The sequence below is a fragment of the Doryrhamphus excisus genome, unplaced genomic scaffold (genome assembly GCF_037039965.1).
Source record: "Doryrhamphus excisus strain RoL-2023G ecotype Guam unplaced genomic scaffold, RoL_Dexc_Guam_v1.1 HiC_scaffold_24, whole genome shotgun sequence".
In the NCBI taxonomy this organism is placed as follows: Eukaryota; Metazoa; Chordata; class Actinopteri; order Syngnathiformes; family Syngnathidae; genus Doryrhamphus; species Doryrhamphus excisus.
This window is the reverse complement of record NW_027621862.1, coordinates 7,010,001-7,037,445: the sequence shown is the minus strand read 5'-3', so window position 1 is coordinate 7,037,445 and position 27,445 is coordinate 7,010,001. Positions and strand designations below refer to the sequence as shown.

The window sequence follows — 27,445 nt, the reverse complement described above, 5'->3', positions numbered from 1 at the left end:
GGTGAGGCCATGGAGCACGACTTTCGGTCGGCCTCGAAGGGGTTCTGGCAAACCGTCCGGCGCCTCCGAAAAGGGAAGCAGTGCCCAGTCCACACTGTTTAAAGTGGAGACGGGGACTGCTGACCTCGACTGGGGATTTGTTTTGGTGAAGTAGGTGCAGACACATCGATTAAAAAATGAAAATACAAAATATACAGAATGCAGTATAAATATATGTACGCAGTCTGTTTTTTGTTTGTTATTCCGGAAGTGCAGTCTGATTGTTTTTCCTAAGAGTCCAAACTGAGCGTTAATTTAACGCTCAGTTAAATAGAGTGTCATATAGAGTGTCAAAGTGGCAGGGTGAGGCAGAGGTGGGGTGTGAACAGTGTCAGGGGGGGGATTCCGGGCCTTGTTGATGAGGCTGACAGCAGACGGGAAGAAACTGTTCTTGTGGCGTGAGGTTTTGGTCCTGATGGACCGCAGCCTCCTCTCAAAGAGACTGTGTCCGGGGTAAAAAAAAAAAAAAACTAGCAAGACAGCCTCAAGGTCCAAAAGTGTTAAGGCAGTCCCATAGTGTCCCCACATCATGCCATGTGTCTATTTGCCTTGAGACATGAGTAAATTAGCTTAAATGCTAACATGCTAATGGTCATCATGTTAGCACCAAGCAAGAGAGTCCTTTTTCAGTCGAGTCAAAAAGTGGGGGCAATGTGAAGCTGTGTTTCTGCCACCTACTATGTTGCTGTGTCCCTGGTCCAGTGTGTTCCCATCTTGGGTTGGAATGTCCCCATGCTGGTAACGGGTGGGGAATACAGTCCGTTGATGAGGATAAGCGGGATGGATTTCAGTGGTTAAAGTCTCCAGCTGCCATGAAAACGGTCATGGGCCACAAGCCTGTTCTGAATTCCCCTTTGGCCAATCGACACCACATCAGCTCAGCAGCAGTCCTCATTAGTATAGTGGACAGTATCTCCCCCTGTCACGTGGAAGACCGGGGTTCGATTCCCTGACGGGGAGTTCCTCTTTTGTATGTCACAAAGTCACGTTGAACCTCGAGTCGGGTTGCGGTTGCAACAATCAGTCCGGTTAAACAAACCCTTCTCATTAGAACAAAACCTTTCTTAATCTTCTTCTCAAGGTGTTCAGGTGTCTTGTACAATCTGACGGTCTTTTGCTGCCAAATCATTCCAGTCGTGGATAACGGAGCTGACCAGGAAAATGCCAGCTGTGGGATTTCAACCAGAGCCTCCTGAGCGTAAGGAACCTTAATCTGGCGCCTTCGATCACTCATCCACCCAACCTAAAACGGTGCCCTGATCAGGAAAAAAAAACTGTGACCTTGTGAGGTTCACTGACAACAGAGAACACTCAAAAGGAGCCGCACGATGTTGATAAGGGAGGTCTGAATTTAATTGATTTAGTCTTGAAGAAACAGGCACTGAGACTAAACATGCTCAGAAAATTTCTGGATCCAGATTGTCGGGCTCCCTGGAAGGAGTTTTTCCTGAAGGATCTGGGTGTATTAAATAATTTTGGTGTATTTAATCTTTGTCTGTTGCCCCCCAGCCCAGTGCTCGGGGTCCTCCCGAACTTTGTAAGGGAAGCCTTACAGGCGTGGGCCGCTTTGAGGCCTTTTGCTGTGGCAGTTCCTGGTTCATGGATTGATTTGTGTAAAATGCCTCTCCGATTCAATCCAGACCTCTTCTCTTCTCCCTCCAAAGAGAGGACAAAGATGATGGGAGAGTCAATGGAGAGAGCTGGGTGAACAGTTGTAAAGGATATTTTTTCACCTTTTGTTATGTCGAGAGTGGTGTTTAGAAGAAAATCAGTTTTGGTGTTGTTAAACTCATTTAAAGAGCACCTGTTCAGATGGTGGGGCACCCTGCTAACAGGTGGCAAACCTCCTGATGTGGGCTTCGCCCCCCTTGATTGACCCTGAAAACGTCTGATCTCAGAAGCTAAGCAGGGGCGGGCCTGGTTAGTACATGGATGGAATACAAGGACAATACAAGGGAATACAAGGGCAACAGGACAATCCCTTGGTACTTCATGGAAACGATGTGAGGTGCCTGGCTTTTAACTAGAAGTGGAAAGACTTGTGTAGCCCCTCACACAAACCATGTGTCTTCCTCCCATGCACATGTTGCCAGCTGATCCTTGACATCAGCAAAATTTTGGTTCTAGGACAATGGGGTCACCTGGCCCCATTGGTCTTTTCCAAGCAGTCACGGTGACTTGAAATCCAATGGGTTTCCCCGCACAGGTTGGAATGCTGTCTGTGACGCTTTGGCTGGGCATTTGTTGCCACCATGCTGTTTACCTTGTGGTGGAGTACTGTTGGTTATGAGGGCTGGGGTGTTGTCCTTTCGCGGCCCGCATTCTCTACAATGGAGGTCTAAATTTTGGGTAGAGGATAATGGGGTCCACTGTCCCCATTGATCTGCTTCTTGCAGTCTCGGTGACCGAGAGGTTTGTTGCCACTCTGCTTTGACATGCTGTTTTCTTTACCTCTCCCCGGTCTTTCAGCGGCCTTGTCGAGGGTGTTTCACAGGTGGGTGGGTGGTGTGATGTTGGATATGGGGGCCAGTGGGTTGTCGCCGTTTTGTTGTTCCTGGAGCACATAAAGAAGAGTGGCCAGTACGGGGGGTTGAACCCATGACCGCGGCGTTATTAGCACCACACGCTGACCAACTGAGCTAACCTGGATAGCTGCAGGGAGCTGCTGGAATGACAAGGCGCTACGAAACGCGTATCGGGCGGAGCCTCTCCAACCCACACGTCGGCTCCAAATCCCACCTCCCGGGGCTCTTCCGGCACCACTCCTCCCTCCCTGCTCCGGCAGTGGAGCGTCGTCTGACGACGTCGGGAGTGTCGTCCCCATGCAACTGGGAGCCAGTCGCCTTTCGTCAGCGGAGAGGAGTCACCGTCTACGCCTGTGGCTGTGCCTGTACTGTGGGAGTCTTACGCACAATTTCCCGCTGTCAATCACCCAGTTGATTGACAGTTGATTTTTTTCTCTTACAGTGTGTCCCCACATGGCATTGGTGGTTCAGTGGTAGAATTCTCAAGCCAAGCGGGGGCCGCGCGCGTGTTGTTGACATTTGCTGCCAGCCAATCAGGATACGACACAGACGTCAGACAAGCAAAGAGACTCGCCTGCCACGCGGGCATGATTACCATTACCATTACCATCTATCAGGGATGGCAACTGAATTGAGAATCAATGCCAGAAACCTGTCACAGGATTTCAGATAATGTTTTGATGCAGACTGGTCATGATGCCTCTGATTAATTAAGTTAATTAATTAATTAAAATGAATTAAACCATTACCTGTGAGAGGTAAGGTACACCATTGCACTAAACATTGATAGAATAGTTAGTAATGGAGTTAGTAGTTAATAACTAACAATGCTTGTGGGGATTTTTTTGGTTTTGGACCTCTTTCAGATAAATAAACATGCAAACTGACCCGGGAACATCATGGCTGTTCCTGACAAATGAACATAACAGGAGGGTTAAGATGACTACACTTCCAAATTTCTCAGCTATGACTGAACCTCTCGCTCCTTTGTTCCCATAGGAACTAGGTTGAGTGTGGAATTGATCAAACATCGAGAAGACCACATTAATTAAAAAAAAAAGTGATTTCTTGGCCGAAAAAGGCCCGGTTAGCTCAGTTGAGAGAGCAATGTGGGTTCGAGCCCCACATTGGGCGGTTCAGCCCTTTTGTTGATACATCTTAAAGATTTTTTTCCTGTGGAAAATTCTGCAACATGCGGAAAGCATTTCATTCGAAGGACACAAAAACAAATCCCATTCTTGTATGACCACAAATGGTAGAGCGCTCACTTCGCATGTGAGATGAAGTGGAATCGATGCCTGCATTCTCCAAATGTTATAGTATGCCTTTTTCTTGCCAAAAAAGCATTCTCAATCTCCCACATCGTACCTTATACTTTGATTCATTGCATGCTAATAATGTTTACTAAAAATACAGGTGTGGTCAAAACTAGTGTATTTTTACATCACCACACTTCAAGTGGACAGACAATCTTGTCTTTTCAGACAATCCAATTACAAAAGCAACACACACCTGCCATGACCCTGAATCAGCCGGGGTTGCTGCGGCCACAACACAGAGTAGGAACCACTATACAATTACGGCTGTGAGCTATGCTTTTCTGGGCAAGAACCATAAACTCAGACTTGGAGGTGCAGATTGCTCATTCTAGCTGGTTCTTATTCGTCTGTGAGCATAGCTTGAATTTCATGTGGGTGTTGTCCTGGCGGGAGAAACATTTTAGCTTGTGTCGGCACGGCTACCGTGACAAAAGCCCATTTTCCTTTCCAGTAAATGTGCATCAGCTGAACACTTTGCAGACCTAATGCTGTGAACATTTGTTGTATGTCACCTCCCAACTGTACATGTCTGGTCTTAATATGTAATTGTCTGGCTGTGTTTCGTGATCGATGTTGATGAAATCAAGAGACCAAAGTCACACCTTTACAAACTATTTGCCAACTTACCTTCATGGGAAAGGGAACATCAAGAGGTCCCACCAAATGGTTGACCCTAGGAGCTTACCTCGCATGGGTGTGACAAACTGTGCCAGAAGAATGGGTGTGTAGACTAACCCCCATACATGAGGGTGGCATCGGGGGAGTGACATGAATGTCTCTATTCTATTGTAATATAATTCATTTGCATGCTATGGAGTGTAAAAGTTCCCGCCAAGAGACCACTCTTGGCCAGACACCTACAGGCCGCCATGCATACTGTGTGTTGTCTGGCCCCTTTGTTTTGCAAAGGTAATAAAAACTGGCAGAGTTATGTATTTATTTCAGGCATTCTCTATCCTACTTGGGATGATGGAAATTTTTCCACAACAGACTTAAACCCACGCCTCATTAGAGACTGCAACCTGAATGCAGCGCCTTCGACTGCTCGGCCATCCTGACCCCCCAGAGCCCACTTTTTAAAAGGCATTCATACACTCTGCGTGGTTATTATGTTATGTTAGTGTCAGGTTCAAACTCCTGTGACACTTGTAAAAACACTTAATTACAGAAGAGACAGACAACAATATCCAAAGTTGCTCGCAGCGAGGAGAGTGAAACAACATACCCAATGCTGCTCCACTCTGAGTATGCCATTCATGCTCCTCTCTTTTTATTTCTTTAGGAGGTCCCTAATACATGGCCGTGCAACTCTAAGGGGAGGGGGAAGCAAGCAGTTGCACAAGCTGTACTTGTTGTCTATGTGTGTGTGTGTATGTGAGAATAATTACTTTTTGTGCATGAGTTCTTGTCTTGGCACATTTTGCATGATGAACAGGAACATCTTCAAGGTCACTGCTGGCATTCCCAGACACCTGCAAGATTAGTGGTGCTGGCAGTTGCTGGTCAGCGTCATGGAATGTTCCTGCTTCAAAACACTCAAGACTATTGTCTATTGTCTAAGCAAACGGATATAAGGGTGATAACTTAACACTATAATAATTGTAATTACATTTTATTCTAACAGTTAGTCCAGATGAACAGCCTAGTTATTTGTGTCAGTCCCAGGGACCATTTCTAGACCCTTGTGTGACACTTGTGTTGGACTCTTTTGGAGAGCCCTTGCATTCTTCCCAATTGGTAAACCCTTTGTATCGGTGCCAAATATACGGGATACTCCCCCTGCTGACCGAATGACACACGACAAATGGCGTCGTCTCAACGTTGGAGCAGTTTATGTCTAGAAGACTAAAGGCAGCATTGCCAGGGTGACTTGCTCGGCTGGCGCTGTGGCTTAGCTGGTCAAAGTGCCTGTCTTGTAAACAGGAAATCCTGGGTTCAAATCCCAGCAGTGCCTAGCTGCTTGGTCTGTGAAACTTTGGCAGCTGATTTCTGACCCACGTACCTCTTTTCATCACTTGCCCTTCAAAAACGAGTCAATGGTGCATCCACAGCTGACATGATTGTTGTGGATCCCGTTACGCGAGAAGGTGCTTGAACCTAAAGAGGATGACATTGTGATGTTTTGTCATTCAGCAGCACTTTGCAGAGGCTCATCCACTTGATAGTTTAATTTTTTTCTCTTACAGTGTGTCCCCACGTGGCATTGGTGGTTCAGTGGTAGAATTCTCGCTTGCCAAGTGGGGGCCGCGTGTGTGGTGTTGACATTTGCTGCCAGCCAATCAGGATGCGAGAGAGACGTCAGAGAAGCAGAGAGACTTCAGAGAAATGAAGTCAGTGTTTTCAAATCCCGTCTAAGCCATTAGTCAAGTCACTGTTTTCTTCTCCACAAGATTATTTTTTCCAATTAATCTCTATATCATTACAAACTATTGCTATCTGTCACGCCCTGTGTGGGTTTGCACGTGACAGTTTATGTTTGAGTTCCCGGTCTAGGTTTTGGTTTCCATTTAGAACTCTTTTTGTGTTGGACTTCCTCTTTTGCCTTGTCTGCCTTAGTTGCCATAGTTACCCACACCTGTCCCTAATTTGTGTATCTATTTAGTTCAGGTGTGTGCGTCTCCCTGTGTGGGATCATTGTATAGTTTGTCCGTCAGCTAGTTGAGTTGCCTTTTCCTGCTGCTGCAATTAATGCATGAAATAAATATTATTTACCTGCATTTGGTCCTGCTCTCTGCATCCTGGGATCGCACCTCAACAAAGACATGCCGTACCGTGACACTATCAGGCTTATATTGATACCAGTGCTTGAAATAAAATACAAAATCAATGCAATGTAACAAAGAATATTTATTTATCAGGTTGCCACACTCAAGAACACTCTCAATAATAATAAAAAATAATAATAATCCACATGTAAGCAGATATGAATAATAAATATATTGTTCACTTATTTTGCCGTCTTTGTTTCTCCTTTTCATAGAAAGGAGAGGCCTGGAAATCCCTCCAGCTCATCTCTTTTTTTTATCCTGTGCTCTCTATAGATGGAGAACACTTTGGCTGGGCAGTAGATGGATGTGGGGGCTTTTCGGGCCCAGCTTCAGCTGCATCCTGCAGAAGCACTTTCGGACAGGGGGTGGAGGAGATTCCTCCCTCTTCCTCTTCTTCTGCTGTTTTTCCTCCACCCTTTTCTTGTCTCATCCAGCTCTTCCTGGAAGAAGTCTGTTTGACTGAACTCTTTAAACGGCATCTTAGGGTCTGTCAGACCTTCTGCAGCAATAAGAGTATCTGACTGGGCCTTGTTGATAAAAGTCATGTGTTGATGTCCCATCCGCTTGATATTTTGAGGTGGTGAAATAACCATAGCTGCAGGCAGTGTCACGACAGGCACAGCAGTGGTAGTGCTTAGCAACTACCAAAGCTGCTGTGTATGTTGCAGTTTCTCTGGGCTGGTATTTAGTGAAGATGATGTGTTGAGAAATTTACTGTTGTGTTTTATGTATTTAGAAATGTGCAATTTTGTTGGATGCAGCATGCTGTTGGGGTCTTTGCTAGTGTTTATCTAGGAGATCATCAATTGTGGACTTCATTGGAGTCGGCCAGCGCTTGTGGTCCAACAGAAATACCCTCCCTCCAGTCTTCACTGGTCCAGTTGGGGCAGCAGTTGGAGAAGTTTGGATGGGCAATCTTTTTTGGGCTCTAAGCAAATAAAACTATGAAAAACACATTTGTAATTTGGTTCAAACAAGATGCAACTATGAGAACAAAGGGACACATGATTAAGTTTTTACCTGGCTTTGCTTTGGCTGAAGCTCAGTTAGAGAAATTTCACAAATAATTATAACATACAAATAACTGTTGCTAATGCTAATAGGTATACTACGTGTAATAGGTATACTCCGGCGGTGTCAGGTTCAAACTCCTGTGACAACTTGTAAAAACACTTAAATACAGAAATACAGAAGAGACAGACAACAATATTCAAAGTTACTCGCAGCGAGGAGACCCAGTGACATGCCGCTGCACTCTGAATATGCAGTTCACACTCCTCTCCTTTTATTCTCTTTCGGGGGTCCCTACTACATGGTCGTGCAACTCTAAGGGGGGGTGGAGAAGGCAGTTGCACGAGCTGTATTTGTTTGTCTACGTGAGTGTGTATGTATGTGAGAGCAATTACTTTTAATGTTTTATGAGTTCTTATCTTGACACATTCTTGCAGGATTAACATGAGCATCCGCAGGGTCGCTGTTGGCGCATCCAGGCACCTCCAGGACCTGGGGGTCGCTGGGGGTCTCTAATCAGGGTCACAGGAACATTCCTTCTTCAGCACATTCAAACACTTTCTATTGTCTAAGCAAATGGATATAAGGGTGATAACTAACAAAATAATACTTGTATATACACTTTATTCTAACAGGCGGTCGTAAATAGCGAACAATAGCGGAAGTGGCACCGCCACACCACGAACACCCACATAAAAACATGAAAGCAGAGCAGTTCAAAGACAAAATATTTAGAAGTATTTGTGCTGTTTCACTTTTACTGTAGTTTACCATGTTTTTGTGATGAAACCTGGGATTGAACCAGGGACCTTCAGATAGTCAGTCGAACGCTCTCCCAACTAAGCAATTTCAGCTGCAAAGGTGTTCCTCTGCATTTTCTGTCTGGGCGAAATGTGGGGGTAGGATGAAGCTGCGTCTGTGCCACATCTGTGGCTGTGTACGTGGTCCAGTGTGTTCTCATCTTGGGTTGGAATGTCCCCATGCTGGTAACGGGTGGGGAATACAAACCATTTGATGAGGATAAGCGGTACAGAAAATTGATGGAGTTCACTGGTTGAAGTCTCCAGCTACCATAAAAACGGTCATGGGCCACGAGCCTGTTCTGAATTCCCCTTTGGCCAATCGACACCACATCAACTCAGCAGCAGTCCTCGTTAGTATAGTGGACAGTATCTCCGCCTGTCATGGCGGGTTTTGATTCCCCGACGGGGAGTTTCTCCTTTTTATGTCACGTTGAACCTTGAGCAGGGCTGCGTTTGCAACAACCAGTCGGGTAAAACAAACCCTTCTCACTCGAACAAGACCTCTCTTAATCTTCTTCTTAAGGTGTTCAGGTGTCTTGTACAATCTGACAGCCTTTTGCTGCCAAATCATTCCAGTAGTGGATAATGGAGCTGACCAGGAAAATGCCAGCTGTGGGATTTCAACCAGTGCCTCCCGAGCGTAAGGAACCTTAATCTGGCGCTTTCGATCCACCCTCATCCACCCAACCTAAAATGGTGCCCTGATCAGGAAAAAACTGTGACCTTGTGAGGTTTGCTGACAACAGAGGACACTCAAAAGGAGCCGCACAAAGCAGGGTACTTGTACAGATGTTAGCAGCAGAGTGGCGCAGCGGTAGTGTGCTGGGCCCATAACCCAGAGGTCGATGGATCGAAACCATCCTCTGCTATGGCTGTACTCTTTACGTGTCCTTTGAAGAGCTTGCAGATGTACTGTCTTTGTTCCTTAGCTGACCTGGTCCAGTAAAGAGTTCACGCTTCCTTTACTGATGTCCTCCATGCATTTATTGCTCTCGAGTGCATTCACATGCCAATGCGGGACATTGAAGCATCGTGAAACACCCTAACTGTCCTCACTGGTCCATCGTCACTCTTATGGCCAGTTTCTGTTCATTTCGGGGAACCTCCTCCTCTTTGACGATCACCACATCTCCAACTTGCATGTTTCTTCTTGGCGTATGCCATCTTTGTCTCAGAGCAATGTTGGTCAGATACTCCTTCCAGAACTGTTCCGATAAATATTGCACTTGTCTCCATCTCATTGTAGTATACAAGTCCATCCATCTATCCATTTTCCTCCGCTTTTCCAGGTCCGGGTCGCGGGGGCAGCAGTCTTAGTGGGGAAGCCCAGACTTCCCGGTCCCCGGCCACCGAGAGGACACCAAGGCGTTCCCAGGCCAGCTGTGAGACATAATCCCTCCAGCGTGTCCTAGGTCTGCCCCGGGGCCTTTTCCCGGAACACCTCACCAGGGAGGCGTCCGGGAGGCATCCGGACTAGATGCCCGAGCCACCTCTACTGACTCCTCTCGATGTGAAGGAGAAGCGGCTCTACTCTGAGCCCTCCCGGATGACTGAGCTCCTCACCCTATCTCTTAGGGTGAGTCCAGCTACCCTATGGAGGAAACTCATTTCAGCCGCCTGTATCCGAGATCTCATTCTTTCGGTCATGACACAAAGCTCATGACCATAGGTGAGGGTGGGAACATAGATTGACCGGTAAATTGAGAGCTTTTAAACCACGACGGTCCGGTACAGCGACCGCATTACTGCCAAGGCTGCGCGATCCGTCTGTCGACCTCACGCTCCCACTTTCCCTCACGCGTGAACAAGACCCCAAGATACCTAAACTCCTCCACCTGGGGTAGGACCTCATTCCCTTTTCCGACTGAGAACCGTGGCCTCTGATTTGGAGATACTCAAATTTGGAGTCTCATCCCAGATGCTTCACACTCAGATGCAAACCGTCCCAGTAAATGCTGAAGGTCACAGCCCGAAGAGGCCATAAGAACCACATCATCTGCAAATAGCAGAGATGAGATTCTAAGGCCCCTGAAACAGACTCCCTCAACACCTTGGCTGTCCATGAAAATTGAAAAAAAAACTGGTTCTTGGGACATGGAATGTCACTTCTCTGGTGGGGAAGGAACCTGAACATGTGCAAGAGGTTGAGATATTCCGACTAGACAGTTAGACTCACCTCGACCCACAGTTTGGGTTCCGGAACCAAACTCCTCGAGAGGGGCTGGACCTTGTTCTACTCTGGAGTTGCTGCAGGGGAGAGGCAGCGAGCTGGTGTGGGCTTATTAATAGACCCCCGGCTTGGTGCCTCTGTGTTGGAGTCAGCCCCGGTGAACGAGAGGGTAATTTCCTTACGCCTTCGGGCTGGGGAAAAGCTCCTGACTGTCATTTGTGCGTAGGCGCCAAACGGGAGATCGGAGACTACAACGCCCATGTGGGCAATGACAGTGTGACCTGAACGGGCGTGATTGGGAGGAACGGCCTCCCTGACCTGAACCCATGTGGTGTGATGTTATTGGACTTCTGTGCGAACCACAGTTTGTCCATAACTAACACCATGTTCAAACATAGGGATGTCCATAAGTGCACTTGGCACCAGGACACCATGGGCCTCAGGTCTATGATTGACTTTGTTGTTGTATCATCAGACCTGCGTCCGCATGTTCTGGACAGGCAGGTGAAGAGAGGGGCTGAGCTGTCAACTGATAACCACCTGGTGATGAGTTGGATTAGATGGCGGGGGAGGATGCTGGACAGACCTGGTAGACCCAAACGAGTAGTGAAGGTGTGCTGGGAACGTCTGGCAGAGTCTCCCATTCGTTGAGTCTTCAACTCTCACCTCTGGCAGAGCTCCACCTGCATCCCGGGGGGATGCCAGTCGTGGCGGCAGGCCCCGAACCGGATGGTGGATACCAGAGGTCAGGGCCGCCGTCAAGCTGAAGAAGGAGTCCTATCCAGCATTGATGGCTTGTGGGACTCCGGAAGCAGCTGACAGGTACTGTCAGGCCAAATGGTTCGCGGCTCCGGCGGTTGTCGAGGCAAAAACTCGGGTGTGGGAGGAATTCGGTGAGGCCATGGAGCACGACTTTCGGTCGGTTCTGGCAAACCATCCGGCGCCTCTGAAAAGGGAAGCAGTGCTCAGTCCACACTGTTTACAGTGGAGACGAGGCCTGCTGACCTCGACTGGGGATGTAGTCGGATGGTGGAAGGAATACTTTGAGGCCCTTCTCAATTCCACTGACATACCTTCCATAGAGGAAGCAGAGTCTGAAGCAGAGTGTCTGACAAGTCCTCCCTGACAAATTTACCAGGTAGTCAGAATCAGAATCAGAATCCGAAATGGTTTTATTGCCGGGTATGATCAAACGCATACTCGGAATTTGTTTTGGTGAAGTAGGTGCAGACACATCTATTAAAAAATGAAAATACAAAATATACAGAATGCAGTAAAAGTATATGTACACAGTCTGTTTTTTGTTTGTTATTCCGGAAGTGCAGTCTGATTGTTTTTCCTAAGAGTCCAAACTGAGCGTTAATTTAACACATATAGAGTGTCAAAGTGGCAGGATGAGGCAGAGGTGGGGTGTGAACAGTGCCAGGGGGTTCCGGGCCTTGTTGATGAGGCTGACAGCAGATGGGAAGAAACTGTTCTTGTGGCATGAGGTTTTGGTCCTGATGGACCGCAGCCTCCTCTCAAAGAGACTGTATCCGGGGTGAGAGAGATCGGCCACAATCCTTTCTGCACGCCTCAGGGTCCTGGAGGCGTACAGATCCTGGAGGGATGGAAGATTGCAGGAGGTGAGGATGGACTCAATGATGGGGGTGTAGAAGTGCACCATCATTGTCTTTGGCAGGATTAATTTTTTCAGCTGCCATAGGAACGTAGGAAGTACATCCTCTGCTGTGCCTTCTTGATGAGGGAGCTGATGTTCGGCTCCCACTGGAGGTCCTGGGAGATGATGGTACCCAGGAAGCGGAAGGACTCCACAATGTCAATCGTAGAGTCACAGAGGGTGATGGGGACAGGAGAGGCTGAGTTCTTCCTGTTGTCCACAACCATCTACACTGTTTTTAGGGTGTTGAGCTTCAGGTTGTTCAGGTTGCACCAAGTCGCCAGATGGTCAACCTCCCACCTGTAGGTGAACTTGTCGCCATCAGAGACGAGTCCGATGAGGGTGGTGTCGTGCGCAAACTTCAGGAGCTTGACAGACTGGTGACTGGAGGTGCAACTGTTTGTGTACAGGAAGAGCAGAGGAGAAAGAACACAGCCCTGGGGGGATCCGGTGCTGACGGTTTTTGTATCTGAGATGTGTTTGCCCAGCTTCATGCACTGTTTCCTGTCAGACAGGAAGTCTGTAATCCACCTGCAGGTGGAGTCAGGCATGCTCAGCTGGGAGAGCTTCTCCTGGAGCAGAGTTGGGAGGATGGTGTTGAAGGCGGAGCTGAAGTCCACAAACAAGATCCTAGCATAGGTTCCTGCGGAGTCCAGGTGCTGGAGGACCAACACACCGAGGCAGCCGTCTGCGGCGCCATTTTGGAAACACGTGGTGGCATGGGAATAGATGACTACATGGTAATCAGGTGGTTAGGTGTCAGTGGTTCCAGACACATGGGTTGTTTACATTGTCCACAGTAAGAGGGCGATTATTCACAACAGACATGGCTTCATAAAGAAAGGTTCTCAAGGAACTGTCATTCAACCTGCCAGCACTGTTTGCTAGGACTGAAATGAGCATGCTTCTGATGGTTCTGATCTGGCGCTCCCAAACACCTCCCATATGGCTTGCATTTATGACAAAGTTGCATTGCTTGTCTGCCAGGTATTCTGTTACTCTTTCTGTGTTTATTTCCTTTAGTGACTTTTCCATTTCATTTTCAGTTCAAACTAAGTATGTTCCTTGATATGATCGGATGTGCCAAACAGCACCTCTGATGGCAATGAAGCATCTTAGGGCATTGATGAATGAGTCAGTGGTCATGTCCTCGAGCATCTCTATGTGAACACCTCCAGAACATAGACAAGTGAATAGTAGGCCGTACTGTTTTTGCTAAAGGGCTAAAGGGGCCAAAACAATCCATGCCACCATAGGTAATTGGTGGGGAAGGCTCAATGCGGTCTTGAGGTAAGTTAGCCATCTTTTGTTCCTCCGTCGCTCCTCGAGCTTTCCGGCATGAGATGCACTGTTGACTATGTTGAGCCGCTGCTTTGCTCCCTCCCACGATCCAGTAGTCAGTTAATTCAAGAACCAATATAGTTCTGAGAATGGACCTTAGCTCAAATGGCATAGCACTTGCTTTGCATGTGAGAGGTAGCGGGATCGATTGCCTAAATTCTACAAGGAATGCTTTGTTTTATTGGCTAATTGTAGGCCATTCGCCATAGCGCACTCCAAGGTTACAGAGGTCAAAGGTAAGCTTATATTCAGCAGCACAGTGGCGAAAGGTAAATGTATGTGCATTACCGTTTCCACAGGTTCCCGATTGGTACAACCCGGCATTAATACCTCTTAGTGTAATTCTACCTTACTGGTGGATGCCTTCTTCTGGCCGATCCTCAGGGCTGACCTCTGGTGGTGGTGCGGTGGACCCGGCGTGAGTGATAGGTTACCGACCGAGAACATGACTGGTGTTTGTGCCCCGATTTCTTTCCTTCCTCCAATAACAGTATTGTTAATTGATGTGGAGCGCCTATAGTGCTACTTCCGTAGGGTCTCACCTCATGCCACCGGACGCCCTGAGGACCAGACAAGGTGTGTAAACCCCAACCTGACGTACACTGACGCCATAGGTGCCCTTGGATAGGTTTTTCTTGTGGTGGTGTCCTGTTGGTTATGAGGGCGGGGTGTTGTTGACGGGGGCTTTTGTTGTTCCTTCACGGTCCGCATTCTTTGCACTCGGGGTCTAAATTTTGGGTAGAGGACAATGGGGTCGCCGCCCCCATTGATCTGCTTCATGCAGTCACGGTGCGTGAGAGGTTTGCCACCGCTTTGCTTTGCCATGCTGTTTCCTTGACCGACCTTTTCCAGCCTTGCTGGGGGTGCTTCGCAGTTGATTGGGTTGTGCGCTGTTGGTTATGGGGCCCGATGGGTTTTCGCCGTGGGCTTTTGTTGTTCCTGGAGCAGATGGGGTGAACCCATGACCTTGGCTTTATTAGCATCACGCTCTGACCAACTGAGCTGACCGACCACAGGACACCACTGCATCAAATGTTTCCAGCTCAAATCGACTAACTCATCCTTAATGGACCGCATTCTCCGTGCCATGCTGTTTTCTTTACCTTTCCCTGGTGGGTTGGTGGCCTTGATGGGGGTGTTTCGCAGTTCACTGGGTTCTGTGCTGTTGGTTATGGGGCCGGGGGGCTATGAGGGGTGGGGTCTTGTCGATGGGGGGTTTTGTTGTTCCTTCACGGTCCGCATTCTCTGCACCCGTGGTCTAAATTGCTGAGGATAATGGCGTCCACTGCCTCCATTGATCTGCTCCTTGCAGTCTTGGTGACCGAGAGGTTTGTTGACGCTCTGCTTTGACATGCTGTTTTCTTTACCTCTCGAGGGTGTTTCACAGGTGACAATTGACACTTTGGTCTCCCTCCCTTGTATGAACATTTTTACCCATTGGCGAACTGTTTTTGTGTCCGTGCCAGATGCACAGGATTTCCTTTTCTACTAAAGGCACCATTGTCAAGTTTGCATGCTTCGCAGGCCCAATGCTTTAGTTGGTCAAATTACATGCTTAGAAAAGAGGGGCTCATTGGTTCCAATTCCAGCAGTCCTCTACTGGTATTTCCATGACTCTGGTTTTTATACTTTTTATCAGAGGTCACGTTGAGGTACAAAGACTGTTTTCAGGAGAAATGCCACCCTGACCCTCCAGAGTCCACTTTTTAAAAGGCATTCATACACTCTGCGTTTTGTTTTCCATGTGGTTATTATGTTTTGTTAGTCCAGATTAACAGCCTAGTTATTTGTGTCAGTCCCAGGGACCATTTCTAGACCCTCGTGTGACACTTGTGTTGGACTCTTTTGGAGAGCCCTTGCATTCCTCCCAATTGGTAAACCCTTTGTATCGGTGCCAAATACATACGGGATTCCCCACCTGCTGACCAAATGACACACGACAAGTGGCGTTGTCTCAACGTTGCAAGCAGTTAATGTCTAGAAGAGTAAAGGCAGCATTGCCGGGGTTACTTGCTCAGCTGGCGCTGTGGCTTAGCTGGTGAAAGTGCCTCTCTAGTAAACAGGAGATCCTGGGTTCAAATCCCAGCAGTGCCTGGTGCGTGGTCCGTGAAACTTTGGCAGCTGAATTTTGATCCACGTACCTCTTTTTGTCACTTGCCCTTCAAAAACGACAGCTGACATGATTGTTGTGGATCCCATTACGCCAGAAGGTGCTAAATCCAAAGAGTATGACATTGTGATGTTTTGTCATTCAGCGCCACTTTGCATAGGCTCAGCCACTTGACAGTTTAATTTTTTCTCCGACAGTGTTTCCCCATGTGGCATTGGTTGTTCAGTGGTAGAATTCTAGCTTGCCAATGCAGTGTCAATTCCTGGCTAATGCAGTGTCTCTCAGCTTATACTTTTCTTTATAGTTCATGTGAAAAAAGTACAAAGGCTCTTTTTCCTGCGAATGGGCAGAACTCAGAATGACACCTGAAAAGTAACAGTCCGGACCACCTGAGAGTTAAGGCGGACAGCACTTGAGTATTTGCAAATTTCTGTCAGAAGTAGAAACTTATTGAAACCTTACTGCAGTGATGCTGATGTAGTCTCTGTGCAATGGTCAGTGCGTCGGCCGGGCCGCGCGTGTGTTGTTGCCCTTTGCTGCCAGCCAATCAGGATGCGAGACAGATGTCAGACAAGCAGAGAGACTTTGGAGAAATGAAGTCAGGTATTTGAATCCCGTCTAAGCCATCAGTCAAGTCACAGTTTTCTTCTCCACAATATTATTTTTTCCAATTAATCCCTATATCATTACAAATTATCAGGCTTATATTGATACCAGTGCTTGAAATAAAATACAAAATCAATGCAATGTAACAAAGAATATTTATTTATCAGGTTGCCACACTCAAGAACACTCTCAATAATAAAAAACAAATAATAATCTACATGTAAGCAGTTATGAATAATGAACATACTACATATTGTTCACTTATTTTGCCGCCTTTGTTTCTCCTTGTCATAGAAAGGAGAGGCCTGGAAATCCCTCCAGTTCCCAAGTAGATGTACTTCTCTGAAGCCAGCGTGGATGCGGGGGCTTTTCCAGCCCTGCTTCAGCTGCATCCTGCAGAGGCACTTTCGGACAGGGGGTGGAGGAGATTCCTCCCCCTTTCTCTTCTTCTGCTGTTTTTCCTCCACCCTCTTTCTTGTCTCATCCACCTCTCGCTGGAAGAAGTCTGTTTGACTGAAATCTTTAAACGGCATCTTAGGGTCTGTCAGACCTTCTGCAGCAATAAGAGTATCTGACAGGGCCTTGTTGATAAACGTTGTGTGTTGCTGTCCCATTACCTTGATATTTTGATTTTGGTTGGCCACAGCACAGACATGGTTTTTGTTTGAGTTTTGTTGACACAGGAGGTGGTTGCTGCTGCTCCAACGGGGTATGAGCAGGTGGTGGTGGTGAAATAACCATCACTGCAGGCAGTGTCACTACAGGCACAAGATGCAACTATTCCAACAAAGGGACACATGATTACGTTTTTACCTAGCTTTGCTTTGGCTGAAGCTCTGTCAGGTTCAAACTCCTGTGACGCATGTTTAAAAAACACTTAAATACAGAAATTCAGAAGAGACAGACAACAATATTCAAAGTTTCTCGCAGCGAGGAGAGTGAAACCACATACCCAGTGACATGCCGCTCCACTCTGAATATGCAGTTCACACTCCTCTCCTTTTATTCTCTTTCGGGGGTCCCTACTACATGGTCGTGCAACTCTAGGGGGGGGGGGTGGAGAAGGCAGTTGCACGAGCTGTATTTGTTTGCCTATGTGTGTGTGTGTGTGTGTATGTGAGAGCAATTACTTGTAATGTTTTATTAGTTCTTATCTTGACACATTCTTGCAGGATTAACATGAACATCTGCAGGGTTGCTGTTGCTGCATCCAGGCACCTCCAGGACCTGGGGGTTGCTGGGGGTCTCTGGTCAGGGTCACGGGAACATTCCTTCTTCAGCACATTCAAACACTTTCTATTGTCTAAGCAAATGGATATAAGGGTGATAACTGACGCTATGCTTGTTCCGTCTACATTTTATTCGAACATGCGTGCAACCGGTCCTTTAGCTTGTCATGCCAGAAGTGCCCTCCTCCCCTACGAGCGCCCTCTGGCATCGCTTCTCGGCCTTTTGGCTAAGATCAATTGTAGTATCTGTTCTTATCAGTTTAATATCTGATATGTCCCCCAACAGGGGACTAAATATTAAATTGCTTTTTGGAACAGGGAGCTGCGATTGGGGCTTGCGCCATCCGCTCCACGCATCGACCTGGTATTGCAGCCCTTCCAGGAACGGTGCACTTCTCCTTCTTGTGTAAACAGCAACAGCAGACTCTGGCAGGGTGCATCTTGTGGATGGTGCTGAAAGAAATGCACAGAACGTGCTCACGTTTGGTGCCCCCTGAGCAGTAGTTCTGCAGAGGAAATGGCTCGTGGTAGCGGGGCACTGTGTCTGCGCACTCCGTGGACCCCACTTCCCTCGCAGCAGCCGGTCTCCAGAGGGTGTCAGCCACTTTTTGTCAGCCTTGCCTCCTGCAGTCTCCCACCGGCTCCTGATTCTCAGGTTTCGTGCGCGCTTCCCGGGGCCCTGCGAGTGTCGCATTGATCAACTGCTGGATGGAATCTGACACAATGATCTTGTCTGGTGGAGGCCTTCCAAGTTTCCTCCACAAACCAGTGGCATAAGGGGCTTTTCCGTCTTCCGTTTGGCTTCTCAGGGTCGGGTTTGGTGGCCCTTTGTGTGTTGGATATGACAAAAAAAGCAAAAAAAAACCCACGTATGGATATGTACATGTTAGGCTCTTTTACTTTCCTAGCCTTGTCTATGTGTTTTGTATAAAGTAAATCACTCTAGTTTCTATGTGTTTTGTATAAAGTAAATCACTCTAGTTTCTATGTGTTTTGCAGGTGGATCTGCTCCACCAACATTAGAGCTGCTACGGTTTTCAGGTCCAGGGCGAAGTTCTTAAATAATGACCGACCTCAAAGGGCATTTTGTGATTGCATGTGTTCTCGTCACGTTCTACTTTTGTTCCTTTCATGTGTGTTCTACCTACAGTCCAAGTGACTGACTATGAATTGATACAGCCTACGAGAGGGTAAGTATAATTTGAATACATTCTTTTGAATGGATGAAATGGTGAATGATGTTTGCTCACTAACGCCGGAAGCATGTGTTTGCAGTGAGCCATTGTGCTTCTCCTGCTCTAGTTACGGTTAGACTAGACCATCACAAAAAAGGTCTATTTAATTATTTAAAAAGCCAAACCAAGTAGTTGAAGTAGCAAATGGCAGTTTGTTGTGAGTGACTCTACTAATACCCCTGAAACGCCAATATTTCAATCAATCTGTCTTTCATCACGTTTTCTCCGGTTTTAGACACAGAACATGCACCGACTGGCCCAGATGCACCAGAAGATGGTAAAGGCTTTAAGTGATGTTTGACCATTTCAATCCAAACTGATTTACACTCACGGTAAAATGCACCACCGCCTCTTTCCTTGTGTAGCACCAGCTGTGCTGCCTCCAAAGATTCCAGTGCCTTTCCCACGGGAGTTGATGTTTTTGCTACCAGAGAAAACAAAGACCAAAGAAGAGACCCCACAGCCTGCCCCAGGTGAGTGGTTAACCTTTCTATGTGACTGACTGCACCTGATATTAATATAATTATTAACACAGTGTACATGTAATTTGGTTTCATTTTAGAAACTGCATGTGCTCCTGGGAGTCCTGTAGCCTCCACTCTATCTGCATCAGAGCCACAGTCTGCACAGAGACCCCACAGTAAATAACACAGCAGTATAGTGTCACATTAAAAAGGGTGTCAAAATTCACATGTGCATGTCTGTTTCCAACTAGACCAACCACCAGTCCCACCTACGGCAGTCCCACCTGTGGCTGATATCAACAGTCCTCCACCTCAACAGTTTCTGTCATTTGACCAGGAGGTCAATAAGTGGAACTGCACACACCAGCAGAAAATATGGATGAAGTTGGAACTGGAGTCCATGGGTCTGTGACCAGGCTCCCGCCCTGTCAACAACCCTATGAAAACCTTCTCCCTGTGGCGCTTACCTCCCCAGCCTGAGCTGATTGACAGTATTTATGATCTGCAGTCCTCAAAGTATTTTCATCTTCACCCCTTTTTCATCTAAAAGCCGGAAAATGACTACTTGATGGGGCAGCTAAAAAACAACTACACCCTGCCGTGCTCTGGTGACTGTTCTCAGCCACGTGTTGTCTCTGCTGGAGTCGGGAGACCGCGAGTGATTGTGGGCCTCACTGGACAATACTACCTGCTCTCCTCCCGGCTGTGCTGTAAGAGCTGCAATAGGAGGTGGTATTCCGACAACCCGCTCTGGCTGGAAAAGCTTCCCAAGAGGTTTACCAATCTGTTGCCAGCGTTACTGACTTACAAGAAGGCCATCTGTAAGTCAGTACTGGGTGAGTTGAGACGGACTGGAAAATCACCCACAGACATGGCAAATCAGGTCAACGAGATGTTGCATCTCAAGTATGAGCATGCCAACCTGGCCTATCTCCTGTGCTGCCAGAATGTGATGGATGGAGAGGCAGGAACTTATGGCGGCCAAAAGACCATCACTCAGTTCCTTCGGCAGGAGTGAAAACCGGAGCCTTTTGGGGGCTACAGTGATGCTGATGGCTGGAACGGGGTCTCTGTGTCTGCCCACTACCTCACCGACTGCTTGCTGCATGAGTTCCGGAACCAGAAGGACACCATTCAGCGGATGCTGCAGGGTACCTTTGGACAGGCTCAGCTCAGACCACACCCGGAAAGTGGCCAAGAAAGTCACCTTTCACCTGGTGTCATGTCGTCATACGCTATGATGAATGAGAACTGGATGATCCTGTCCTGGGTCATGGTGCAGTCTGAGACGGACAAAACCCTGCAGCTGATGCACGAGGGTCTCTCAAACCGCTACAACAGGGCTGGCATTGAGAAAGCCCAGTTTCAGTGGGTTGACAGGTGAGACTTCATCACTTTAACCAGAAATGTTTAATCAAAAATTAACTCTATTAAATGTCATTATTTCATATGTTATTTGTGTTTCTCAGAGATTGCTGCCCACCGTTCAGGGTTGCAGAGTCTTCTGTGGAGGAACATCTCAACTGGGATGCCTGGCAAACAACTGATGCAATTGTTACTGAGGCCACATCTGGGAACCTGTTGAATACATGTGCATCAAGAACCTCTTACAACAACAGTATCGTCATCAAGCTGGACTTGTTCCACTGTATGCGACGGCTTCTTCGTGAGTGTGCCTCAGAACATCACCCGTTATACGGCACCTTCGCACAGTTCCTGTTGGCTGCCTTCTCTGTGGTGGACAAGGAAGACCTGCAGAGGCTCCAGGAGGCATACGTCTTCTGTGGCATCCAGCCTGCAAATCCCACCAAGCAGCATATTCGTGAGCACTGCAGGATAAAGATTCCTTCGCCCGGGACGCTTATTCAGAGAGTGGAAGGGGTGTTGAAGCACTTTCACCTGACCACAGATCCGAATGGCATCCCTCTTTATAAGCCCTCCATGCTAAAGAGATGGAGGATCCAACGAGTCCACATTCTGCGCGGTTGCCTCAGTGATCCTGAGGTGGAAGGGGGCATACTGTACCGCCATGGAGGAACGATACAGTTAAACCACGTGCCAGGTGAGTGTGCAGCAGTCCCCGTCTGGATCCCCATCAGAGGCACATCGCAGCAGGAGGGCTACCACTTCCACCAGGCCAAATGGGTGACCGGCACGCAGGTCTCCCCAGAGCTGTTCCAGGCCCAGGCCATGACAGGAGTGTGTCGCTGGAATTATCAGCGTCTGCTGGACCTGAAACTGCCAGGCGTTTCTCTCCCGCCTGTTTTCGACCCTGCACTGATATGCTCCCTGAATGCTGTTTCCAGACGGGTCTTTGGCGAAGAAAAGTACCCTGCTCTTCGTCTGGCAGCTGAAGACACCAGGGAGAGGTTTGGCCTGGAGTACAGGGAGCCAGAATGTTGTCCGGTCCCTTTAGACTGGGACAAACATAAAACCAAGAAGGACCCCGGCCACGCCACAAGTGCTCCTTCTCCAGGCATCCTGTCTGATCAGGGAGCAGACCCAGTGCAGCCTTCCTCCACACCTCCCACCAGGCTTTTCAGCTTTGTTCCCCACTCTGTTCACCCTCTTCAAACTGCTACTGCGACTACGTCTAGTCATGTGGCCCCTATCCCAGCATCTGACTTGGACAATAAAGCTTCTGTTACTGAGCTTCAGCCACAGCCAGGTAAAAACTTATCTAAACTAACCCTTGTTGCATCTTGTTTGACCCAAATAACAAATGTGTATCTCATGGTTTTCTTTGCCTAGAGCCCACAAGAAGATTGCCCATCCAATGTTCTCCGACTGCTGCCCGCACTGGACCAGTGAAGACTGGAGGGAGAGTATTTGTGTTGGACCACAAGCGCTGGCCATCTCCAATGAAGTCGGTAATTGACGAGCTCCTTAATAAACACCGCGGGCAGGAGGACATGATCAAGCTTGTGGTTCGGGAGTATGGCACTCTTGTCCACAAGTCCAGCAAAGACCCCAACAGCATGCTGCATCCAACATCAAAATTGCATATTTCCAAATACATAAAACACAACAGTAAATTTGTCAATACATCATCTTCACTAAATACCAGCCCAGAGAAGCAGCAACATACACAGCAGCTTTGGCAGTTGCTCAGCACTACCTCTGCTGTGCCTGTCGTGACACTGCCTGCAGCTATGGTCATTCCACCATCACCACCACCACCACCACCACCACCTGCTCATACCCCATTGAAGCAGGAGCAACCACCTCCCGTGTCAAAAAAAACTCAAACAAAAACATGTCTGTGCTGTGGTCAACCAAAATCAAAATATCAAGGGGATGGGACATCAATACATGACTTCTATCAGCGGGGCCCTGTCAGATACTTTTATTGCTCCACAAAAGTGTTCCAAAAATATGGTGCAGAAGGTCTGACAAACCCCAAGATGCCGTTTCAAGAGTTCTGTCAAACAGACTTCTTCCAGTGAGAGCTCGATGATACAAGAAAGAGGGTGGAGGAAAAACAGCAGAAGAAGAGGAAGAGGGAGGAATCTCCTCCACCCCCTGTCCGAAAGTGCCGGTTCTGGTAATTATCAATACCACATGGCTTATCGCTTTTAATGGAATGCAACAGTTTTCCTACCTCATCTACACTTATCCTCTTAAATTGAAAACTACACAGTTTATCCTACACAATATTGTTCTTTATCTGACAGTCTACCATCAACATCTATCATCTGATCTCTAATCAAATTTATTTTATTAATAAAAAGATATTGCTGCTCCCAGTCAGGTAACTGACATTTGGACAGGTTTTGAGTGGAGATGGGATTTGTCTTGGTCCTCGGTCGAACGGTTAGGGTCATTCATAAGCGCTATCTGCCAACTGCTGTCATTCTGAAGCGACTGACGACATAAATACGAATAAAACCCGTCAATAAATGATGGACTTGAGTTTCTGGTAAGTACTACACAAGAAGATAAGGTGCTCAACTGGAGAAGGGAGTGTGGACTGGGTTTAGGGTTAGACCAATACTGTATTTGGCATAGAAATTGGGGCTCAGATTAGTGTTTGGTACTTGGGAACAATAAATCAAGGACTGGGTTTCTTCACTATTACATGACAAGAGACTAGTCGAGAGAACGTAGCCAGGATTAGGTTTGGGGTATTTGTCTGATGCTGAGGGACAGATCCTGGACTCATTTCCGATCCCAACATCTCTTCTACAAAAAAGCACTTGACTTCTTGGAGAATGCAGGCATCGATCCCGCTCCCTCTCGCATGCAAAGCGAGCGCTCTACCATTTGAGCTAATTCCCCAACCATCACAGAGTTGACAGAGAAGGTTCAGTCTCATAACTATTTTGGTTCCTTTGCTGGAGTACGTCAATTCCGCAGCTGACCGAGTTTCTCGGGGAACACAAGGAGCGAGAGGTTCAGTCATCACTGGGAACTTTGGAAGTGTAGTCACCTTGAGTCAGGTCTGCTTTGGTGAACTTCAGAGGCATCATGACCAGTCTGCATCAAAACATTATCTGAAATCCTGTGGCAGGTTTCTGGCATTGATTCTTAATTCAGTTGCCATCCCTGATAGATGGTAATGGTAATGGTAATCATGCCCGCGTGGCAGGCGAGTCTCTTTGCTTGTCTGACGTCTGTGTCGCACCCTGATTGGCTGGCAGCAAATGTGAACCACCAATGCCACGTGGGGACACACTGTAAGAGAAAAAAAATCAACTGTCAAGTGGATGAGCCTCTGCAAAGTGGCGCTGAATGACAACACATCACAATGTCATACTCTTTGGATTCAAGCACCTTCTGGCGTAATGGGATCCATAACAATCACGTCAGCTGTGGATGCAACGTCAATTCGTTCTTGAAGGGCAAGTGACAAAAAGAAGTACATGGTTCAGAAATCAGCTGCCAAAGTTTCACTGAGCAAGCACCCAGGCACTGCTGGGATTTGAACCCAGGATCTCCTGTTTACGAGACAGGCACTTTGACCAGCTTAGCCACAGCGCCAGCAGTGCATCTGGCACCAACACAAAAACAGTTCGCCAATGGGGAAAAATGTTCATACAAGGGAGGGAGTCCAAAGTCCAACACATGCGTGAATTGAGAGTCCCTGGGTGGGCTCGAACCACCAACCTCTCAGTTCACAGCCAAACGTGCTGAGCAATTGCGTGACAGAGACTACAACAGCATGACTGCAGTCAGGTTTCACTAAGTGCTGTCCACCTTAACTCTCGGGTGGTCCGGTCTGTTACATTTCAGGTGTCATTCAACTGCAAAGATCCTATTTGAAGGCGACGCAGGCCAAACTAGACTCCAGCAGAAAGTGTCAAACAGCGCCCTCTGCTGTCAGGCAAGAGCAGAAACCATAAAAAGCTTACACCACCTGGTATTCCCAGGCGGTCTCCCATCCAAGTACTAACCAGGCCCGCCCCTGCTTAGCTTCCGAGATCGGGCGTTTTCAGGGTAGTATGGCCGTAAGTTGCCAGGTCAACTGAAAAGATCCTATTTGAAGGCGACGCAGGCCAAACTAGACTCCAGCAAAAAGTGTCAAACAGCGCCCTCTGCTGTCAGGCAAGAGCAGAAACCATAAAAAGCTTACAGTCCCTGGTATTCCCAGGCGGTCTCCCATTCAAGTACTCACCAGGCCCGTCCCTGCTGAGCTTCCGAGATCGGACGAGATCGGGCGTTTTCAGGGTAGTATGGCCGTAAGCTGCCAGGTCAACTGAAAAGATCCTATTTGAAGGCGACGCAGGCCAAACTAGACTCCAGCAAAAACTCTCAAACAGCGCCCTCTGCTGTCAGGCAAGAGCAGAAACCATAAAAAGCTTACAGCACCTGGTATTCCCAGGCGGTCTCCCATCCAAGTACTAACCAGGCCCGCCCCTGCATTGCTTCCGAGATCGCACATTTTCAGGGTAGTATGGCCGTAAGCTGCCAGGTCAACTGAAAAGATCCTATTTGAAGGCGACGCAGGCCAAACTAGACTCCAGCAAAAAGTGTCAAACAGCGCCCTCTGCTGTCAGGCAAGAGCAGAAACCATAAAAAGCTTACAGCACCTGGTATTCCCAGGCGGACTTCCATCCAAGTACTAACCAGGCCCGCCCCTTCTTAACTTCCGAGATCGGGCGTTTTCAGGGTAGTATGGCCGTAAGCTACCAGATCAACTGAAAAGATCCTATTTGAAGGCGACGCAGGCCAAACTAGACTCCAGCAAAAAGTGTCAAACAGCGCCCTCTGCTGTCAGGCAAGAGCAGAAACTATAAAAGCTTACAGCACCTGGTATTCCCAGGCGGTCTCCCATCCAAGTACTAACCAGGCCCGCCCCTGCTTCGCTTCCGAGATCAGACGTGATCAGGCGTTTTCAGGGTAGTATGGCCATAAGATGCCAGGTCAACTGAAAAGATCCTATTTGAAGGCGACGCAGGCCAAACTAGACTCCAGCAAAAAGTGTCAAACAGCGCCCTCTGCTGTCAGGCAAGAGCAGAAACCATAAAAAGCTTACAGCACCTGGTATTCCCAGGCGGTCTTCCATCCAAGTACTAACCAGGCCCGCCCCTTCTTACCTTCCGAGATCGGGCGTTTTCAGGGTAGTATGGCCGTAAGCTGCCAGGTCAACTGAAAAGATCCTATTTGAAGGCGACGCAGGCCAAACTAGACTCCAGCAAAAAGTGTCAAACAGCGCCCTCTGCTGTCAGGCAGGAGCAGAAACCATAAAAAGCTTACAGCACCTGGTATTCCCAGGCGGTCTCCCATCCAAGTACTAACCACGCCCGCCCCTACTTTGCTTCCGAGATCGGACGTTTTCAGGGTAGTATGGCCGTAAGCTGCCAGGTCAACTGAAAAGATCCTATTTGAAGGCGACGCAGGCCAAACTAGACTCCAGCAAAAAGTGTCAAGCAGCGCCCTCTGCTGTCAGGCAAGAGCAGAAACCATAAAAAGCTTACAGCACCTGGTATTCCCAGGCGGTCTCCCATCCAAGTACTAACCAGGCCCGCCCCTGCTAAGCTTCCGAGATCAGACGAGACCGGGCGTTTTCAGGGTAGTATGTCCGTAAGCTGCCAGGTCAACTGAAAAGATCCTATTTGAAGGCGACGCAGGCAAAACTAGACTCCAGCAAAAAGTGTCAAACAGCGCCCTCTGCTGTCAGGCAAGAGCAGAAACCATAAAAAGCTTACAGCACCTGGTATTCCCAGGCGGTCTCCCATCCAAGTACTAACCAGGCCCGCCCCTGCTTAGCTTCCGAGATCGGACGTTTTCAGGGTAGTATGCCCGGAAGCTGCCAGGTCAACTGAAAAGATCCTATTAGAAGGTGACGCAGGCCAAACTAGACTCCAGCAAAAAGTGTCAAACAGCGCCCTCTGCTGTCAGGCAAGAGCAGAAACCATTAAAGGCGTACAGCACCTGGTATTCCCAGGCGGTCTCCCATTCAAGTACTAACCAGGCCGCCCCTGCTTAGCTTCCGAGATCGGACGAGATCGGGCGTTTTCAGGGTGGTATGGCCGTAAACTGCCAGGTCAACTGAAAACATCCTATTTGAAGGTGACGCAGGCCAAACTAGACTCCAGCAAAAAGTGTCAAACAGCGCCCTCTGCTGTCAGGCAAGAGCAGAAACCATAAAAAGCTTACAGCACCTGGTATTCCCAGGCGGTCTCCCATCCAAGTACTAACCAGGCCCGCCCTTGCTTAGCTTCCGAGATCAGACGAGATCGGGCATTTTCAGGGTAGTATGGCCATAAGCTGCCAGGTCAACTGAAAAGATCCTATTTGAAGGCGACACAGGCCAAACTAGACTCCAGCAAAAAGTGTCAAACAGCGCCCTCTGCTGTGAGGCAAGAGCAGAAACCATTAAAAGCTTACAGCACCTGGTATTCCCAGGCGGTCTCCCATTCAAGTAGTAACCAGGCCCACCCCTGCTTAGCTTCCGAGATCGGACGAGATCGGGCGTTTTCAAGGTAGTATGGCCGTAAGCTGCCAGGTCAACTGAAAAGATCCTATTTGAAGGCGACGCAGGCCAAACTAGACTCCAGCAAAGAGTGTCAAACAGCGCCCTCTGCTGTCAGGCAAGTTCAGAAACCATTAAAAGCTTACAGCACGTGGTATTCCCAGGCGGTCTCCCATCCAAGTACTAACCAGGCCCGCCCCTTCGTAACTTCCCAGATCGGGCGTTTTCAGGGTAGTATGGCCGTAAGCTG

General features: G+C 48.1%; 1 protein-coding gene, 9 non-coding genes and 7 pseudogenes across 10 annotated transcripts; 3 read left to right on the top strand and 14 right to left on the bottom strand.

Moving 5' to 3' along the window:
• Positions 1-5,763: 5,763 nt before the first annotated feature.
• trnat-ugu (transfer RNA threonine (anticodon UGU)) lies at positions 5,764-5,837 on the top strand. Its single transcript has one exon. It is a non-coding gene; the product is annotated as a tRNA-Thr (tRNA).
• An 11,951-nt stretch (positions 5,838-17,788) lies between these two features.
• Positions 17,789-17,979, top strand: LOC144896993 (U2 spliceosomal RNA). Its single transcript, XR_013626573.1, has one exon. It is a non-coding gene; the product is annotated as a U2 spliceosomal RNA (small nuclear RNA).
• Positions 17,980-20,151: 2,172 nt separating this feature from the next.
• Positions 20,152-22,490, top strand: LOC144895272 (uncharacterized). Its single transcript, XM_078788860.1, has 5 exons — positions 20,152-20,279; positions 20,325-20,660; positions 20,750-21,948; positions 22,032-22,207; positions 22,431-22,490. Exons 1-5 carry the CDS (start codon positions 20,152-20,154, stop codon positions 22,488-22,490), a joined length of 1,899 nt encoding a protein of 632 aa, XP_078644986.1.
• A 1,696-nt stretch (positions 22,491-24,186) lies between these two features.
• Positions 24,187-24,260, bottom strand: trnat-cgu (transfer RNA threonine (anticodon CGU)). The gene has a single exon. It is a non-coding gene; the product is annotated as a tRNA-Thr (tRNA).
• A 364-nt stretch (positions 24,261-24,624) lies between these two features.
• Positions 24,625-24,733, bottom strand: LOC144896317 (5S ribosomal RNA; annotated as a pseudogene).
• Positions 24,734-24,845: 112 nt separating this feature from the next.
• Positions 24,846-24,964, bottom strand: LOC144895778 (5S ribosomal RNA). Its single transcript, XR_013626286.1, has one exon. It is a non-coding gene; the product is annotated as a 5S ribosomal RNA (ribosomal RNA).
• A 112-nt stretch (positions 24,965-25,076) lies between these two features.
• On the bottom strand, positions 25,077-25,185 carry LOC144896766 (5S ribosomal RNA; annotated as a pseudogene).
• Positions 25,186-25,297: 112 nt separating this feature from the next.
• On the bottom strand, positions 25,298-25,406 carry LOC144896354 (5S ribosomal RNA; annotated as a pseudogene).
• Positions 25,407-25,517: 111 nt separating this feature from the next.
• LOC144895586 (5S ribosomal RNA) lies at positions 25,518-25,636 on the bottom strand. Its single transcript, XR_013626090.1, has one exon. It is a non-coding gene; the product is annotated as a 5S ribosomal RNA (ribosomal RNA).
• A 112-nt stretch (positions 25,637-25,748) lies between these two features.
• On the bottom strand, positions 25,749-25,857 carry LOC144896424 (5S ribosomal RNA; annotated as a pseudogene).
• Positions 25,858-25,969: 112 nt separating this feature from the next.
• Positions 25,970-26,078, bottom strand: LOC144896643 (5S ribosomal RNA; annotated as a pseudogene).
• Positions 26,079-26,190: 112 nt separating this feature from the next.
• Positions 26,191-26,309, bottom strand: LOC144895738 (5S ribosomal RNA). Its single transcript, XR_013626246.1, has one exon. It is a non-coding gene; the product is annotated as a 5S ribosomal RNA (ribosomal RNA).
• Positions 26,310-26,421: 112 nt separating this feature from the next.
• On the bottom strand, positions 26,422-26,530 carry LOC144896574 (5S ribosomal RNA; annotated as a pseudogene).
• A 112-nt stretch (positions 26,531-26,642) lies between these two features.
• On the bottom strand, positions 26,643-26,760 carry LOC144895697 (5S ribosomal RNA). Its single transcript, XR_013626204.1, has one exon. It is a non-coding gene; the product is annotated as a 5S ribosomal RNA (ribosomal RNA).
• Positions 26,761-26,872: 112 nt separating this feature from the next.
• LOC144895335 (5S ribosomal RNA) lies at positions 26,873-26,991 on the bottom strand. The gene has a single exon (XR_013625832.1). It is a non-coding gene; the product is annotated as a 5S ribosomal RNA (ribosomal RNA).
• A 112-nt stretch (positions 26,992-27,103) lies between these two features.
• On the bottom strand, positions 27,104-27,222 carry LOC144897290 (5S ribosomal RNA). Its single transcript, XR_013626860.1, has one exon. It is a non-coding gene; the product is annotated as a 5S ribosomal RNA (ribosomal RNA).
• Positions 27,223-27,334: 112 nt separating this feature from the next.
• On the bottom strand, positions 27,335-27,443 carry LOC144896869 (5S ribosomal RNA; annotated as a pseudogene).
• Between the last annotated feature and the right edge of the window lie 2 nt (positions 27,444-27,445).

What these genes read in the sequence shown, in the direction of transcription:
- LOC144895272 (XM_078788860.1), top strand. Translation starts at nt 20,152, where the DNA reads ATGGCAAATCAGGTCAACGAGATGTTGCATCTCAAGTATGAGCATGCC. An exon ending in CAGTTTCAGTGGGTTGACAG is followed by an intron (nt 20,661 to 20,749) that starts GTGAGACTTCAT and finishes TGTGTTTCTCAG; the next exon opens with AGATTGCTGCCCACCGTTCA. An exon ending in AGGACATGATCAAGCTTGTG is followed by an intron (nt 22,208 to 22,430) that starts GTTCGGGAGTAT and finishes CACTGCCTGCAG; the next exon opens with CTATGGTCATTCCACCATCA.